Consider the following 16,710-nt stretch of genomic DNA (forward strand, 5'->3'; position numbering starts at 1 on the left):
CATCATTACATAGATGGATACTAATGGAGAGAACTGAGTAACAAGAAGAGCAAGAACAACACGCATACACGCTTCATGGAAGACTTGAACAGCAGTTCTGAATGAAAGATTTTTCTGGGTCACTTAATCTGGGGCCAGATTGTACCAGTGGATTGTTTTCCACTGCTAAACAGGTGTGAAGCTGGTCCCTGGCAGCAAGACACAGCCAGGGACCTGTATGGCACATGATCCACTGGGAGGGGGTGTAGGATGGTGGTCGGGTCAGGAAAGATGCGAAGAGGCTTGTCCAGGCATTAAACTAGAGGAGAGAGGAAACACTGTATCCCTTTTCCCTGCTTTTTACATACACACAGAGCAGTGATAAGTTATTTTACTCCTTATTTATGGAGAAGCTTATATTTGTGTGGCACTTCAGAAATGGTAAGACTTATCTGGGGGCCTACATGTGAACCAAATTTGCTTGGAGCAGGACATTTCACACTCATATTTCCTTCTCCTTAGTGTCCCAACACAGCACTTAACCGTTCCTATGACCGAGGTGCAGTGTACTCTGTGGGCAGTAAATTAGGTACCATAGAGCCACTTGGCTATTTTCAATCCTCTTAATTGTCAGAATGATTTCTGGGTCCTTGGGGCCTGCACACAGAGACACCTTTGGCAGTGTTTTGTTTTCCTGTTTGTCTGGTGTTGGGAAGAAGGCAACTGAGGCCCATTGATGGGGCAAACATTTAGGTGAGATGCCCTCCACCTCCTTAATGAGCCTATTAAATGACTCTACCAAAAGTGTAACAAGTCTCAGAGGAAAGAAACACAGAATGATAACTGACTGTCCTGAGATGTTCCTAGTACATGTACACAAGAAAACAACCTACAGGCTACAATAGTTAATTGGGAACACTGTGATCCTTGCTGCTGGAGAAGTACAACCTTAAATATCTGAGCAACCTTATCTAGCAGGAGCTGTCCCTACCCACGGCAAAGGGGTTGGAACTAGATGATCTTTAATGTCCCTTCCAACCCTCACAATTCTATGATTCTGTGATCTTGACACTTCATTTTCCATGGCTGAGCATACAGCTCCACAATCTGCTTCAGCTTCCCCTCCTCCAAATGGGAGGTGATAAAATCCTGCTTCACGGAGCTGCTGTGACACATTCATCCCTGGGGTATTTGGAGAGTCAAACATCTGTTGAAACTCTTAGTGCCCCCTGAACTTGAGCAAAATGAGTGACTGAAGGGAAATAAGTCTTTTTTATGTCACAAGAACCAAAGACTGGATCAAAACTCAAAAGGAATTTTATCTTCCACTGTCCTAAGTGGGTCCTTGCAGGTGTGCACCCCAGGATTTCACCTCCCCAAGGAGATTAAAATATACTGCTGTATTAATACAAATATACTGGTTAACAGGCATACAGCAACTGGCTTACGTCACTCTCCAACACACAGGATTTTATTTAAAAGGTTCACTATGATCCAATACTGCATATTGCCCAGTGCTTAGCCTCACACTATGGAGAAGTGGTACCTCTCACAGGGCCAGCAGCTGCGTGGCAGGAACGTGTGGCTCCCTCGCCCTGGCACTGCCAGTACCAGCAGCACAGAAAGGAAAGACACAGAGGGATGAGCACAGAAGCTCTTCCCCTTCCTTGGCAGGAATGGAAAGATGGGGCAGCTGCTCAGCTGTGACACGAACCAAGCACAGAAGCAGATCTTAATTACTGGAAATGACCAGGGAGAAGAGATTTAACAAGGGGAGGTGCAGACAAGCCAGAATCTTGTGTTCTGATTGTCTGTGAAGCCTGGAAAAGGAGAAGCAGGAAAAGCAAACAGCATCAGCAATGCTTAGGAGCTGGAAAGAGAAGATGTATTAAAATATTTCTCTTAAAATGTCACTCTCTGTCAACTGTCACGGTTTCCAGACTTCCAGAAATTAATTACTTCCTATTTGGACAAGGCCACAAAAATAAAAGCCCAGTACCTTCCTATATTATGGTCTGCTCTATGTTCTTTACACTCCTGTAGCAGCCAAATTTCCTTTTCTGATGTCAACACATTTGCCTTCAGAATAAAATGCTGGTTTAAGTCCATTAGTGTAGTGTAAGGCACATTAAAAAGTTAAGAGCCATCATCAGTGATCTTTCCCAGAAGAACCCCAGAGAACAGAGGTCTTTTGCCTCTTGCTAATCCTTACAATTCAATTTACATCACGACAGCAACAAAAAGGAAACAAATAAGAAACCCAGATGCATGTAACCTTATGACAGGAGCTTGTTCCACACAGTCCTCATTGCTGAGTAAGGACCTGTGAAATCCTTTCCATCAAGGACTCGATATTTCTCATTTTTTCCATCTCTCCCCCTGCTCCCAAATCCCCATGACAGCACATAACCCTGTGTGACACTCCTGCATGACAGATCAAAGGTTGAAAATCCCCAAGGCATAAAGGTAAACAGTCTCCTTGTTTAAACAGGCAGCCTGTGATAAAGTCCTTCCACAATACATTATCGTTGCTGATGTTTTGTGGATGTTTGTAACAGAGACACCCACAAACACACAGGGGTTTACTAGGAATGAACATTCCAATCAACGCTATTTAGCGCTCCGAGGAATCAAAAATAATATCACAGATTTGGATGTCAGCTGGGAATACCATACAGCACAACTAACAAAGAATTCCTAAGTTTTTGGGGTTTTTTTGTGTTTTGTTTGTTCATTTTGTTGTGGGTTTTTTTGTTTGTTTGGGGTTTGTGGGTTTTTTTGGTTGGTTCGTTTATTTTGTTTGACTTTGTTTGCGTTTTTTTACTAGTTTTAAGACTAATAATAATAATAATAATAATCCCACAGGTGAATATTCCCAAAGACAACAGGCAAGCCTCCCCCTCAGGGACCTGGAATCACTTGCCCAGCAGGGCTCACTCAAGGACACATCCAGAAGAACCACCACTCACCAAAGAGGAGGTGACTCCATCTCCACAAGGCTCCTCAGGGGCCGGTTCCTCACAGACCTGCTGCTCCAAGGGAAAACCTCCCCAAGCCTTCGGCTGCTGGGGCCCAGACCCCCCACTTCCTGGGGCCCAGACCCCCCACTGCCCGGGGCCCAGACCCCCCACTGCCCGGGGACCCTGCTCCTTGGCAGCCCCAGTGGGGTCCCCATCCCGGGTGTCCCCGCCTGGGGACGGCGCCCCAGCCCCGCGGGGAGGGAAGGAGGGAGGGCAGAGGTGGGTGCCCTGACACAGGGGGCACAGCCCAAGACAGGTGACACAGCACCTGGCCCATCAGAGGTCAGGGTGCAGCTCCGGAGAGCTTACCAGGTAAGCCCGCAGCCCCCAGAGGGCAAGGGGGGCCACCACAAGTGCTCTGCCACAATGAAGGAAATTGGAAGGAAAAGAAAGAGGGACTCTTGCTGTTCCCGGGGGGAGCTGAGGTTCCCAAGCCCCACGTGGGCTCTCAGCCCTGCACTGATGTATGTAACAGCCAGCTCGGTCCCTGCTTGCTTCAGCCATCAGGGCCTCCAGCCCAGTGATGGAGAGGGACTGATGAGAGCAAGCAGAGGGCAGGAGGGACTCTGGCACAGCCCACAACCACCCCACCTCCTGATTCCCCTCAGCAGACAGTGCTGTGCCTGTGCTGAACCCTTTCGCCTCAGGCTGGGCTGTTCTCTGGTGCTGGAGCAAGAGGAGGTTTTCAAGGGTTACCCTGTCCTGGCAGCACCTCCTTCCCCTTCACACCTTCATGGGGCTACTCCCCCCAGCCCCGGCCAGGCGCATCTTTGTCCAGCCCTGAAGTGCTTGGGTTTGTCTTGGCTGGAGAAGATAGCTTTGGTGCATCTTGGGACAGAGCAGAAACCACACTGCAAAAACAGATCCTGCTGGGCTGGAGAGTCACTGACTTTGGAAGAGCTCCTCAGCAAAACACCCAGCTCCAAAACATAAACTGTCCTGAGCAGACACTGCTTTCTTACCCCATATCCTTCCTCCTCAGAAAGGAACACACCCTGCTTTGTGTTGGGCTCAGAAAAGGAAAAAAACAATGAAGTACTCTTGAAGGAAGTACATTACAACACAAACCTCAATTTCACTTTGTATTATGAGAACAACAAGGGCCTAATTTGCCTCTGAGCTTCCTGCTGCTATTAAAAGCAACGGGACTTGTGCCTGTACAGGCCTATGTGAGGATGATGGGCCAGATGAGCTGCTGTAATAAAGAAAACTGTGTGCTGGGACCTATATTCTGTAGCCACCAAACTGCTGCTCCTTTCAGCAAGACAGTCTCCTTTCCTTTCTACCTCATGAAGAAAAATAAATCACACTTACTGTTTCAGGAATATTTAAAGTAAGGCAGCAGTGAAAAGGTGATGACATTTTTTTTTTTCTCGTTTCTGACAGGTCAGGTAGATTGCAAAGTCACCAAAACTAAAATTGTTCATGTGTCACTGGTGGCAGGAAAAGAAAAGAGCCTGAAGAGGAGATAGTTGATCAGAAGGCGTGGGTGTCACTGAATACAGCAGCTAACAACAGGCTGCCTTCAGGAGCACCAGCAAGCAGAACAAAGCATTCTTGTTAGGCTGGTAGGAACAAAGCCCTGATCCATTTCCAATTTCTTCCACTGTTCTTGACTAGCTGAAATATAATCAATATTCCCTACTGTGTAAAGAGGGATCATCCCAGGTGGCACAATGAGGTGGCTTACTCAGCCTGCCATGAAATTGTTCCTCAAGAGGATGAGTGATGAGGTCATTGATCTTGTGCTCTAAGCTATGGGTTAACAAAAGGATCTCTGAGATTTAAAAAAGAGCTCTTCAGACAGTCACCTGACACTACTAAGAACTTTAGCTATGGTTTAATTTTTTTTTTTGGAAGTCAAAGCCTTAATCTCTGAGCCTCTCCGAGCTATGTCAGCCACCATGTATTTCCATTTGTGAAGTTCCACCTGTGGTTATCCTTTGGGAGAGGAGTGCTGAGGACCTGCTCCAAGCTGGTGCCACGTGCAGCTGAAGGTCTGTTGAAGCTGAAGAGTTTCCAGCTCTGTTGTCACAGTAACCAGTGACTCAATGTGACACACTGTCTTTGGGCCTGAGCTGTGCTCATACACTGAATTTCTGCCGGTACTTCCAGATTTAAGAGATTATTTATTATGCTGATTAATTACTCAGACATGAGATTTTCCTTTTTTTTTTTTTTTTCCCCCATGGCTTTTGACTAAATTCACTTGCAGACTCAAATTTTGGTTAAGAATTATTGTCAAGGAAATGTCATTAACTAAGCAAAGGAAGCTGAAAGAACAATAAACAGATACAATAACATAATGAGGACTCAATCTTCATACACTGCTTGAACAACTGAACAGAAAAGTGAGATATGGTCAAGGCTTCCCAGTGAACAGACCCCAGTAGTGTTTGTAACTTTTTCCTACAGGGAGAATGAACACGTGGAAGCGTGAACAAAGAGGAGAAGGAACCTCTCAACCCCCCACAACTCATCAGCACTCCACAGGGCTGTGGGTGCCTGGCTGGACCAGTTCTGAGGGTAACAGAAATGAACCTCTGTAGGTAGAGGCTGGCTGGTGGGGCAATGGGTTGGCACCTCTCTGCCCAAGTGCTCACAGTACTGCATGAGAAAGAATTGTTTCCAATGGAATTACTTCTGATGCAAACAATACAAAGCAGCCAAACACCACAGCACTATTTAAAAGATTGTGAAAGAGTAAACCAGCATATTGTTATTCTTCAATCAAATTAAACACCCCTAAAATGGAGATAAATCTACTAGGACATTTCTATATAGCACTTCAACTGGATTCCCCAAAGCCTCTGGCACACAGTTCTTCACCTCTATTTACCAGCCTGATGGAATTTACTTATGCCCAAACACAAATTAAACATTATAAATAATTTAACCCTATGTTTACTACAACACTTTCCTCTCCACAAGAGAAAAAAGGCAATATGGTAAAAATGAAAGCAATTACCTGCAGGAACACAGAGACTCCTGAAGCAAAGTGATAAGGAGATCCTAAACACGTTAAGGCTGCCCTTATGAAGCACGCAGCTCACCTTCCTCTTCAGTAGCTACATATGGCTCAACTCAAGTAACCACTCAACAAATTAACCTTTGAACAGCATCAATAATGGCAAAAATAATGCCATGGGTTTGTAATGGGAAGTTATCAATAGGGGCTTCAGTTCTAAGCGAGGAGCAAAGAGCCAGATTCAAGAAGCTTAAGCCCACAGACCTTGCGAGTGTGTTTTCCTTCTTCGGATCCGAATGGGAAAACATCTGCCCTCCTGGAAAGCCATGACTCCTGGCATCACAGGCTGAACCAGACAAGTTGGCCAGTGGGACCATGGAGCAGTTTTCAGATGTCACCCCACCCTTATGGAATTAAATCACTGACACTCAGGGCAAATCTCCTCATGCTCCGTGCTGTGCTACAGCTGCTGGGGATGCAGACAACGAGGGTTTCTATCCACTGTTCAAACTTCTATAGATCTTTAAAGATCCTTATCTTCAGCACTGCTCTTGTTGATGCTGTTTCTCACGGAAGCACAAGTACACATGCCAACTGACTACTACAAGGACACCAAAATATTTGGACTCAGTCAGGTTGCTAAACTACTTTTGATGGTAAAAATGTGATCATATTTAATTACTACTAATAAAATCCTAATCTTTCCCTGTTGATAGAAGTTATGAAGACACCTGATTTCATTCAGAAAGCCAACTAAGAGGAAATGAACAAAAAAACCTAAGCAAAGCAAACCAAATGAACAGCTTCACTAATGCTTAAACACCATGAAAATAAGACCTCCCTACAAGGCAACATGTCTGCTCACTAGAAAGCTCGATGTGCTGAGTTCAAATAATTAAGTATTTCATGGCTGAAGTGAAGTTTTCAAATGCATGACACCTTCTACATTGTTAACACTTTTTACCAAGATGACAATAGTATTAAAGATCCAGTTCCACTGCAAGCACTTGGATCTGATGTTCAGGTGCCAGTTAATTGTTCTGTACTACAACACAAAGCCAAGAAGCAAGAAGGAAGCTGAAAACAGAGCAGGTACTAAAAAGCACGACCTTCCTTACAGGATCCTGCACTTCAGAGATAGCAGCACAGACACTGGCAGTGGAATCCATCACTGGGTTTTAATAAGAAATTGCACACAGGCACAGCAGGGGTTTCTAAACACAATGCTTTCCAACTTGGTTTGGCCTTTTCTTGAGAAGTTGATAAAGGAGCAAATTTTTCTCCTCTCCTTTCTATTGGGAGATTAATTAGATATCCCAGTGGTAGAACCAAAGGAATAAAAGGCTTGTGCAGTTTCAGGACCTTTCTGCAGTTCTCTCCTTTTCTCTTCTCTTACCACTTCTCACAGCAGCAAAAAACCTCAAGTATCTAGAGAAATACACATATATACATATAAGCACAGGGAGAGAATGCACAACTGAGAGAGCAAGTGAGCTATTTTTACTCATTTCCTTTGAAACTCACATAAATCAATATATTATTTCCTGATAATCCATGCCTGCAAAAAACTGCTTTTGGATAAAACAGCATCAGAGGTGTGAATAAAGTAATCCATCCACATCAGTAAGGGGGGAGCTTCAAAACAGTTTCAAGTCAAAACATTTAAATAGCAACATTATTAAACTAAATCTATATTTTAAAACTATACAAAGAACAATTCTGAAATGAGAAAAAGCTCCCGTGCCCTTAACCATTTCTTTTTGCTTCTGCTAGCAGGGCTACTCTCCATGAGCCACCAAGGCTCCTGATTCAAGCCACAACCACGGGTGTGCCCAGGGGGGGATCAAGAACCTTGTCAGTAAAGTGATAGGTGTCAAAAATGCATGTGTTTGCTTTGCATTGAAAAAGGCACATTATTTCTTTGAGAAGACTATTTGCTTCTCTTGCCTAAGGTGCTGAGAGCTCTGGAGCTTTGCTGGGTCTGCTGGGAGCCTCTGAACCTCTGAACAGGGTGGGGGGAGATTTACATGGTTAGGAAGGAGCTTTTCAGAGAAGCACTTCAATATACCAGGTCCTTCCTGCCACTGATGATTACTGAAGATGAGAAAAGGACTCACTGTAATCCGTGAGCCACATAAAAGAAGATATCATTGGAGATGCTGCCCCATAAGCAGAAAAATCTTCCCTGCAGGTTCCTTTCCTCCGTTCCTATATAGCCCACCTGGTGTTTACTCTGGAGAAAAGGAGGCTGAGGAGACCTTGCTCTCCACAACTACCTGGAAAGAGGCTGGATCAGGGCAGGGGGTGAGTCGGTCTCTTCTCCCAAGTAACAAGCAAATAGGACAAGAGAAAATGGCCTCAAGTTGTGCCAGGGTAGGTTTAGACTGGATTTTGGGACCAATTTTTTTTACCCAGAGGGTTGGCAGGTCCTGGCACAGGCTGCCCAGAGCAGTGGTTGAGTCACCATCCCTCAAAGGATTTAAAAGGTGTGTAGATGTGGTGCTGAGAGACATGGGTTAGTGGTGGCCTTGGCAGTGCTGGGTTAACAGTTGGACTTGATGATCTTTTCCAACCAAAACTAGTCTATGACTTTGTGGGTTCCCCTCACCTTCACTGGGCACGAGGGCTGAAAACACACCAGGTAACTTCCCAGTATCTCTCCACCTACCTGTTACACTCAGCTTCATGGCATTTCCAGATCTGCAATCTACCACATTTTGAATGTTGGCTCTGCTCCATCTCCAGATATCACATGGAGGAGTGGGCACGACTCCCAGAATTCACTTGAAAACTGTCAGACCAGGAAATTTTCATACGGACAAAATCTCCCAAGGGGACTCACTTGTTCCCATTCTACAACTTAACTGACTGAGGCTGGGGTTAAGAACAGAGGTGATAGGCTTCCTATATTAAAATCAAAGGACATCACAGTTTCTTTAGGACATACACAGATGTCTACAAGAGAAATTGCATCATGAGATGCAGAAGGCAACTGAGGCAGATCAGCAGAATGTGTCAGTTGTTTGAATAAAGTAGCACCAGGAAGCTTAACTTTCATTAATCTAGAATAGGATCTTTCTTCATTTACTCTTTTATCAGATTTGGCTTCCAGAGACACAGAAAAGCCTCTGAAATCCCTTGTAAAGGGAGAAAAAACAGGAAAAAGTGTTTCCCCCCTGCAAAAAAGCATGAGTACAAAAAGCACTGATAATCATTCTATTAAGTAAGAAATTAGGGTAATTCCTTACTCAAGATATAATAGTCAGGTAGGAAATTATCCTTCCCTGAATCCAGTTTTACAACCATAACTGTTACTGACCACTGGAGGAGGAACATGCCCCTCCCTCTGTAAAGGCCACTGTAGGAAGGGAAGTTTCTTAGGTCCTATTATTTCTTACTATGAATTAGTTCAAAACATTCCTTAGCCACGGAATACTACTCAGCAACTACCTGCTGGAAAATACTACTATTATTACTAACTCCACTGATACTGTTCACAGTGATTTCCTTCCTGGGAAGTGATTAACCTGGTGAGTAATTACCATGGGTAATCTTTAATTGAATGAGACATTCTCTATCACATTTTATAAATAATTTTCAGTTAACAGGAGCTTTTTTCTTTTCTTTTTTTAATTTTTTTTTATTTGTGGAGCTGTTCTTAAGGGAGAGATTGAGGCTCATTCTTTTTGTTTTAAAAGCAGATTGATAAAACTACTTCCAGTGCAGCACCTTAAAAATCCAAGAGTTAGGTCCTGAACTCAAGAATTGAACTCAGAAGTTGTGAAATTAAGGAGAAAAACCACCAAATATATTTTCATTTGCCTTCTCTAGATAAATGTCAGCTAGAGCTCAAGGAGACAAAAAAAAGGAGGAAGGAGAGGTGGATATTTATTATATGTTAAACTCCTGTTTTGTTTTGCAGTAATGTGGGAACAAAATAAAAAGAAACACTAGAGAAGATAGAGCCAGACTATGAAAACTGACCACACTGTGATCCTATTTTCAAGTTTTTAAAACCACAGTAATTAGCTTAGAAACATAAAGAAAATACTCCCTGACACTTACTGTGTGATACTTACTCCAAAAACATCTGGTGTTTAGCCCACAAATACTAATACAGAAGTGAGAAGCAGTTGACAGACACACTGTGCCTCACTCATACAGCAGAAGAAAATATGTTTAAGGGTCTTGTCTGGTTTTCTTTGAACAGAACAAGTTTTGCTGCATCCAACAAGGCAGGCAGACAGCTACTGTATAACCTCTGGATTCCCTGGAACCTCTTTAGTGATGATTATCAAGACTATGATTTCCTATTTCAGCATGTCTACTCTTGCAATTATTAGCTCCTGTTTGTAAATAGATGCCATTATTATAACATCTAATTACAGAATCATGGAATAGTTGAGGTTGGAAGGGACCTCTGGAGAACCTCTTGTCTAAACTATCCCCTTGATGCAGGGTTAACTGCAGCAGGTTGCTCAGGGGCAGTTGGTATCTCCACAGATGGAGACTCCACAGCCTCCCTGGGCAACAGCCCCAGATCTCTCAGCCTCTCCTCACACAGGAGGTGCTCCAGTCCATCATCTTCATAGCCCTCCACCAGACACTCACCATTGTAGCTATCTCTGGCTTGTCCTGGGGAGAGCAGGCCCAGTCACAGTAGTCCAGATGTGTGCTCACCAATGCTGAGTACAGGAGAAGGATCACTTCCGTGACCTGCTGGCAACACTCCTCTCAGTGCAGGCCAGGATACCACTGGCTGCCTTTATGGCAAGGGCTCACTGCTGGCTCACGTTCAGCTTGGTGTGCCCCGGGTCCTTTTCTGCCAAGCTGCTTCCAGCCAGCTGTCCCCCAGCAGGTGCTGGGGTGCGTGGTTGTTCCTCCCAGGATGCTGCACTTCCCTTTGAAATAAATTCCTGCTGGCCTGTTTCTCCAGCCTGTCAAGCACACCCAGCAGCCACTCCTCCCAGCTTTGTGTCATCTGCAGACGTGCTGAGGGTGCTCTACGCCCCATCATTCAGGTCATTAAAGAGGCTAAGCAGCACTGGTCACAGGATCAACCTCTAAGGTACAACAATAATGACTGGCCTCCAGCTGCTGATCACAACCCTTTGAACCAAGCAATTCCCCTCGCTGTCCACTTACCTAGTCCACATTTATCAGTTTGTCTATAAGGACGTTACAGGAGACAGTGTCTATGGTTGCTGTACCAGAGAGAAACAACATCCTCAGCTCTCACTTCACCCACCAAGACAGTCATCTCATCATGGAAGGCTATCAGCTTGTTTAAGCTGATTAAGTTTACCTTTCAAAAAGCCACGTTGATAACTCCTGATCACCTTCATTATGAGGTGATTTTCTCTTCTGCCTACCAAACACTTAATGTGCCATCTCCACTCAGAGGTTACGCTCCTGTAATTCAGAGTTGGCTCTCTAAGGACATTCTAGTTAGCAAAAGTGGGAAAAGTTCATCCAAATACTTAAAACTTCACTGTGAATTGTGTGTTTAATTGAATGTAGGACATCCAGTTAATGGAGTCAAGGCATCACAGAATCTCTCAGCAGGGATGCATAACACAAATCCCCAGATCCACTTGAAAGAAGCAGGAACGGAAGTGTCTGCACACAAAAGCATCAGCAGAAACAAAACAGACAACAGCATGTATTGATAAGCAAGGACAAGAGTGACAGCAGTCAACTGGCAAACAATGAGAAATGTCTTGCCACAACTAGAGCAGATGGCCAGCACTCTGGTGAGGCCATCCTAGAGCTGACCAGCCAGCTGGAGACGCAGCAAAGCTGCAGCATGTCAGTTCTGCCAACAGGGAACCAGGCTGGGAGCCACAACCCCACCCAGAATGAGGAAGCAAAGGACAGCAGTGACAGGCTGAAGCCAGCAAGCTTCTGAGGAAAAGATCACACCATGAGAACTGCTTGACTCCTGAAGAGTACAAAACTTTGTCTAAAAGCCAGTTTATTATCATCAAACAAGAGGAACCCAAGAGACACAGTGAGGACTTTATAGCCACTTGTCCCTCCTCCTCATCACACACAAGTGACCCCGGCCAGACAGAAGTCTCGGTGTTGGTGAGCACGTGGTTATAGGTATGAGTGGCATCTATGGCAGAAGGACTCCAAGTGAGTGAAAACAGATTAATTTAAGTATCACCCTGCACTCCAATAAGGTCTTGCTCTGAGTCTCCTCACATCAAGTTCCAGAAGTCTTCCACATTTTCACTGTTTTAAATACAACACCTGTATTCAGAGTCTTCCCTATTTAGATCAACTTTCCTGACTATGCCATTAATCCTCACAACAACCCACACTAAAAGGCTTTGAGTTTCAGAACATTCCATTGGCTTAGTTACCTTAACTACCCAAAGACTGATCAGGATACAGTTTAGATCCCCTCCTGTGTCTTATGCCTGCATGAGGAACGAGTTGCATGCCCAGTGAGTTAGCAGAACCCAGCTCCCAACTATATGCCTTGCAAAGGTGAGGTGATATTAACTCTGGGAAGGTAACTTAGATCACCTGCTTTTTCCCATCCCTGACAATCCCAGGTCTTGACCCTGAATCCTCCTTCCATTCCAAAGGCTCCTACTAATGCTCATGTATTTCTGTAACATGCAGGAGGACACCTTGGCTCTGTGTCTGCTGTACTCCTCTGCACGTTTCTCTTACACACTGGAATCCAGAATGTGCAAAATCCTGCACGATTCCTTCAGCTGCCTTCCCATTCACACAGACAAACACTCCAGAATTTTATGCTCTGCTTTGAAAAGGCCCCACGTGCTGAACCCATACAAGGTACTAAGCACTGAACATCTGCCTCAAATGCATTGCAAAACATTTTCCTAGTCACGTGGCACACAACATATTGCACAAGAGAAAGGCAGGCCCAAGAAAATCTACAAATATCTCTTCCAGAAAGTACCACAAGAACTCCTATTTTAACCTCCCATCAGAAAAATACACACTGAGGGAACAACATAAAGCCAAGTGTATTTTATTGGTTAAGTCCTTAAATTACTAATTTTCAAGAACTGAGGTGAAAGACTAAATACTAAGCATTGAACTGTATTCTCCTCCTCCCCAGTGCTCTTTCAGCAGCAGTGTTCAAATACCAAGCTCATTTTTATCAAACCCTTTGCACAGATGATTTTTTTTTCTGACTGGAATAAACATCAGTACAGACAGCCCCACTCTTTCACAGGATCAGTGTTTTCACCCATACAGAAAAAGGCCTTGCTTAATAAACTATGAAATTTAGCAGCACAAAAGGAAATATATAAATGTCCTGAGATACACACAAAAGGCAGGTGTTAATGGAGCCTCCTCTCCAATGGGATGTTCTCAGCCCAGTACTGAGCGACACCACATGCATCTTTCCCATTTGTGCTCCCACTCCCAAGAAGTAACAAAAGCACCTTCTTTCTAGATGAAATATCAAGCCCATTCCTAGCTACACATATTCCTGAAATCCCAGAAAAAACAGACCTTTCAGATGACTGCTTGATGAGCCTCTGTGGCCATTTTTAACAGAAAATTTCCATCCTCAAAAACTGACAGTCAGGCTCCTCTAATTTGCTGCCATTCATTACAAGCCCAGAACTTGTTTTCCCAGCACTCAAAGAAGCCTCCCTTTTGACAGTACAATCTTGGATAAAGTAGAATATAAAATTATGTTCTGTCTCAGCTTATGAAGTTTCTAACCAAATACAGTTGTATTATACAGCAGTGCTCAGCAAATAAATACCTTCTGAGCAAAACAAATATCTCACCCTTGGTTGCATGGTTATCATACTTTCAATTAACTGGTTTAGCATAATCACTGTTTATTAATCAATTAATGAATTTGTGAATTCTGATAATTCTAATTTTTTTGACCATACATCAGTATTTTAATTATTAGCTTGTATAGAAACAAAGAGGGAAAAGCTCAGCACTTTATATCTAAAAAGTGTGTGTGTGTATAAATATACAATCGGATACAAAAAAGTACTAAACAAATTATTTCATTAGTTTATTTTCCACATGCTACTGCCATTCTTAACGTTGCACCTTATTTTTCCTGTAAAAACCCCAGGAGAATGAGAAGAAATGAAGACCTTCCTTACCTTAATGTTGCAGGCTTGTTCCATCAGTCTTCTGGCGTTCTCTTCGGCCCTGTACCTCTTGGGCAACTGAACTCTGAAGAATTTTAAAGCTCCTTCAAAATCAGCTTGTAGGAGGTCCTCTTTTGAGGTCTGCAAATAAACATAGGGGACTACCATGAAGCCTCATGGCTCTTTTCCTGGATTTGTCATATGCTGAATGCATTCAAACAACCAATATTCACATTAGCTCAAACACAGCCTTGAAATCAGCTCTCTGACCCCTGTCTCAGAAAAGACAATGGAGGCTAAAGCACATCCCAGGAATCCCAGGCACAGAGGCACCATCAGAGGGCTGTAACACATTCATGTATTTTATCCTTCATGTATTTTATCCTTCTCTACCTGCAGGGTAAGAAAGAGGTTCTAGTTCAACCTGTCAAAATCCCACTCAGTGAGGAGCAAAACAAAACCCAAGCAACCAACAAAAACCTGGGATAATTTAGAATATTTTCCAGAGAGCCCGTGCACTAGACCATTGCAGGGTCTCATAATGCTGCCCTGAGAAGACAATGCATATAGAGGAATAGATGGTTGCAGACATGAACAGCAGAAGCAGAAATGCATATGACTCACAAGAGGCATCAGCAAGTCAATGTGCAGAAGTCTGTGACACAATTTTTTAAAGAATGCTATGCCAGAAAATGTTTTACATGCTTATTGCCTCATCTCACCCAGCACTGTACCTCTTAGTGTGCCAGCAAGCCTAACAGGTCAGAAAATGTTAAACACTCAACATTAATCCAGTTCTGCTACTGACAGAGTAACATGATTCACAGGGAGGAATGTATTCAGCTTTGGATTTACCAAGATATGCACCAAGATACGTAGCAGATTGAAAACACTGAGCCTTGGGATAGTTCCTTTAAAAGATTCACAGAAACTCTGTGTCCAGACAAGACATTTAGGACATCACCTGAAAAATGTGAATTCCCAGATCTTTAACCCAGAAAGAGCAAACAAAAATGTGTCAACACATAGAATATTGTATCGCAGTATTATTGCTACAAATACCCCAGGAGCAACACAGGTACCTTTGGTTAAGGTTAATTACCAAGTTAATTGCTCAGGTGCCACCACCACCATTTTCATGTGTGCATCCTCCGCTTCCCATGAGTAACACCCTGTGTCGTTTCTGCCTTGTTACAGGCCATACTATGTACACATAGTTTTAAAATTTGACTCTTATCTCTGTTCTCATCCACTCCTAACCCTTTGCTGTCTCCAATTTCAGACAACATCTTTCCAGAGAACACACTTCAGATCTGGCTCTACGCAGGGAGAACTGGGAGAGTGTGCAGCTTTGACACGCAGGAGGTGAGCCTCAATATTACTATTCCTCTTGGGCATTAAGTTTATTTACCTAAATAAAAATAAGTATAGTTACCTCTGCAATGCAAATTTTTTTTTTCTTTTATTTACAAATCCTCCCTATGCATCCTACAAACTCGCATCACTAGTTCATTTAAATGAAGAGAATTATGTCTGCTATGTAAAAGCCCTTTTTAAAAGTAAAAATCCAATTGCACTTCATAGTAGTTTCTGCAACATTAATCACAAGGAAAGAGTGAGAAAACTCCAAATACAACTGGAGTAGCCTCAGCAGATCTGTTTCCCCAGGACTGCAGCATTTTATAAGGCAGACCACTTTCTGCCATCAAAATCCTCCCGAGTTCCCCCAAGACCTATTTGATCCTCCCTTCATTCACAGCCAAGGAAGCTGCTGGGTCATCACTGCAGGGACACAAGAAAAGCTGCCTTGAGGATGCTGATGAGGAATGTTCAGCTTTAAACATGATCACATCTGGTTCTGTCCACAAAAATTTGGCAGGAGGACTCTTTGGCTGTGACTCAATCAGACAAGAGAGATGCAGTGCTGACAGAAAGCTGGTGCAGTTGGGTATCTAATTAATCTGACCCGCTCCTAAACACAGCTACAGCCAATGACCCATCTCCTCTTCCACCATCCTGTTTCTCCTGGGTGGGTTCCAGTGAGGTTAGATACGCTTTTGCTACACTCAGAGCAGATGACAGTTTTCTATCCACAATGGGCTGTGTTTAGGATGACCTGCCAGCTGCAGAGCGTGGCGGGAGGAGCTGGCCACACGGGCAGCACGTCCTGGCACCAGGCCCCTCCTGGGCAAAGGGTAGCAGGGGAATGTGGATTGAAGAGCAATAAATGGTTTGGTAACTAGGTTACTTTAAAGCCATTTGTCTCCTTCCCTCTCAGTGGTGCCAACACCTGTGGTTACTATACAATTCCAATAGGTTTCCCTATTACACTGAGGGTGACGGGACAGTGGAAGAGGCTGCTCAGGGAAGCTGTGGCTGCCCCATCCCTGGCAGTGTTGAAGGGCAGGTTGGATGGGGCTTGGAGCAACCTGGGCTGGTGGGAGGCATCCCTGCCCATGGCAGGGGGGTTGGGACTAGATGATCTTTAAGGTCCATTCCAACCCAAACCACTCCCTGATTCTATAAATTGCATAATTTCTTTAGAGACAAGCTGTCCTGCCTTTCCAGTCCCCTCCTTGTCCTCACACCACTACAGCCTCTCTCATCCTCCTCCAAACCCCAGACCCCAACACAA

At 44.0% G+C, this 16,710-nt stretch overlaps 1 protein-coding gene across 8 annotated transcripts in view; it reads right to left on the reverse strand.

Moving 5' to 3' along the window:
- RABGAP1L (RAB GTPase activating protein 1 like) overlaps positions 1-16,710 on the reverse strand; it is a 246,130-nt gene that overhangs the window by 47,166 nt on the left and 182,254 nt on the right. For all 8 annotated transcript variants that reach the window (XM_051624379.1, XM_051624380.1, XM_051624383.1 and 5 more), the window contains one exon: positions 14,088-14,216. In XM_051624379.1, the coding sequence (XP_051480339.1) occupies positions 14,088-14,216 (129 nt within the window). The remainder of the gene's footprint in view (positions 1-14,087; positions 14,217-16,710) is intronic.

This window comes from Apus apus, chromosome 7 (assembly GCF_020740795.1).
Source record: "Apus apus isolate bApuApu2 chromosome 7, bApuApu2.pri.cur, whole genome shotgun sequence".
Lineage (NCBI taxonomy): Eukaryota > Metazoa > Chordata > Aves > Apodiformes > Apodidae > Apus > Apus apus.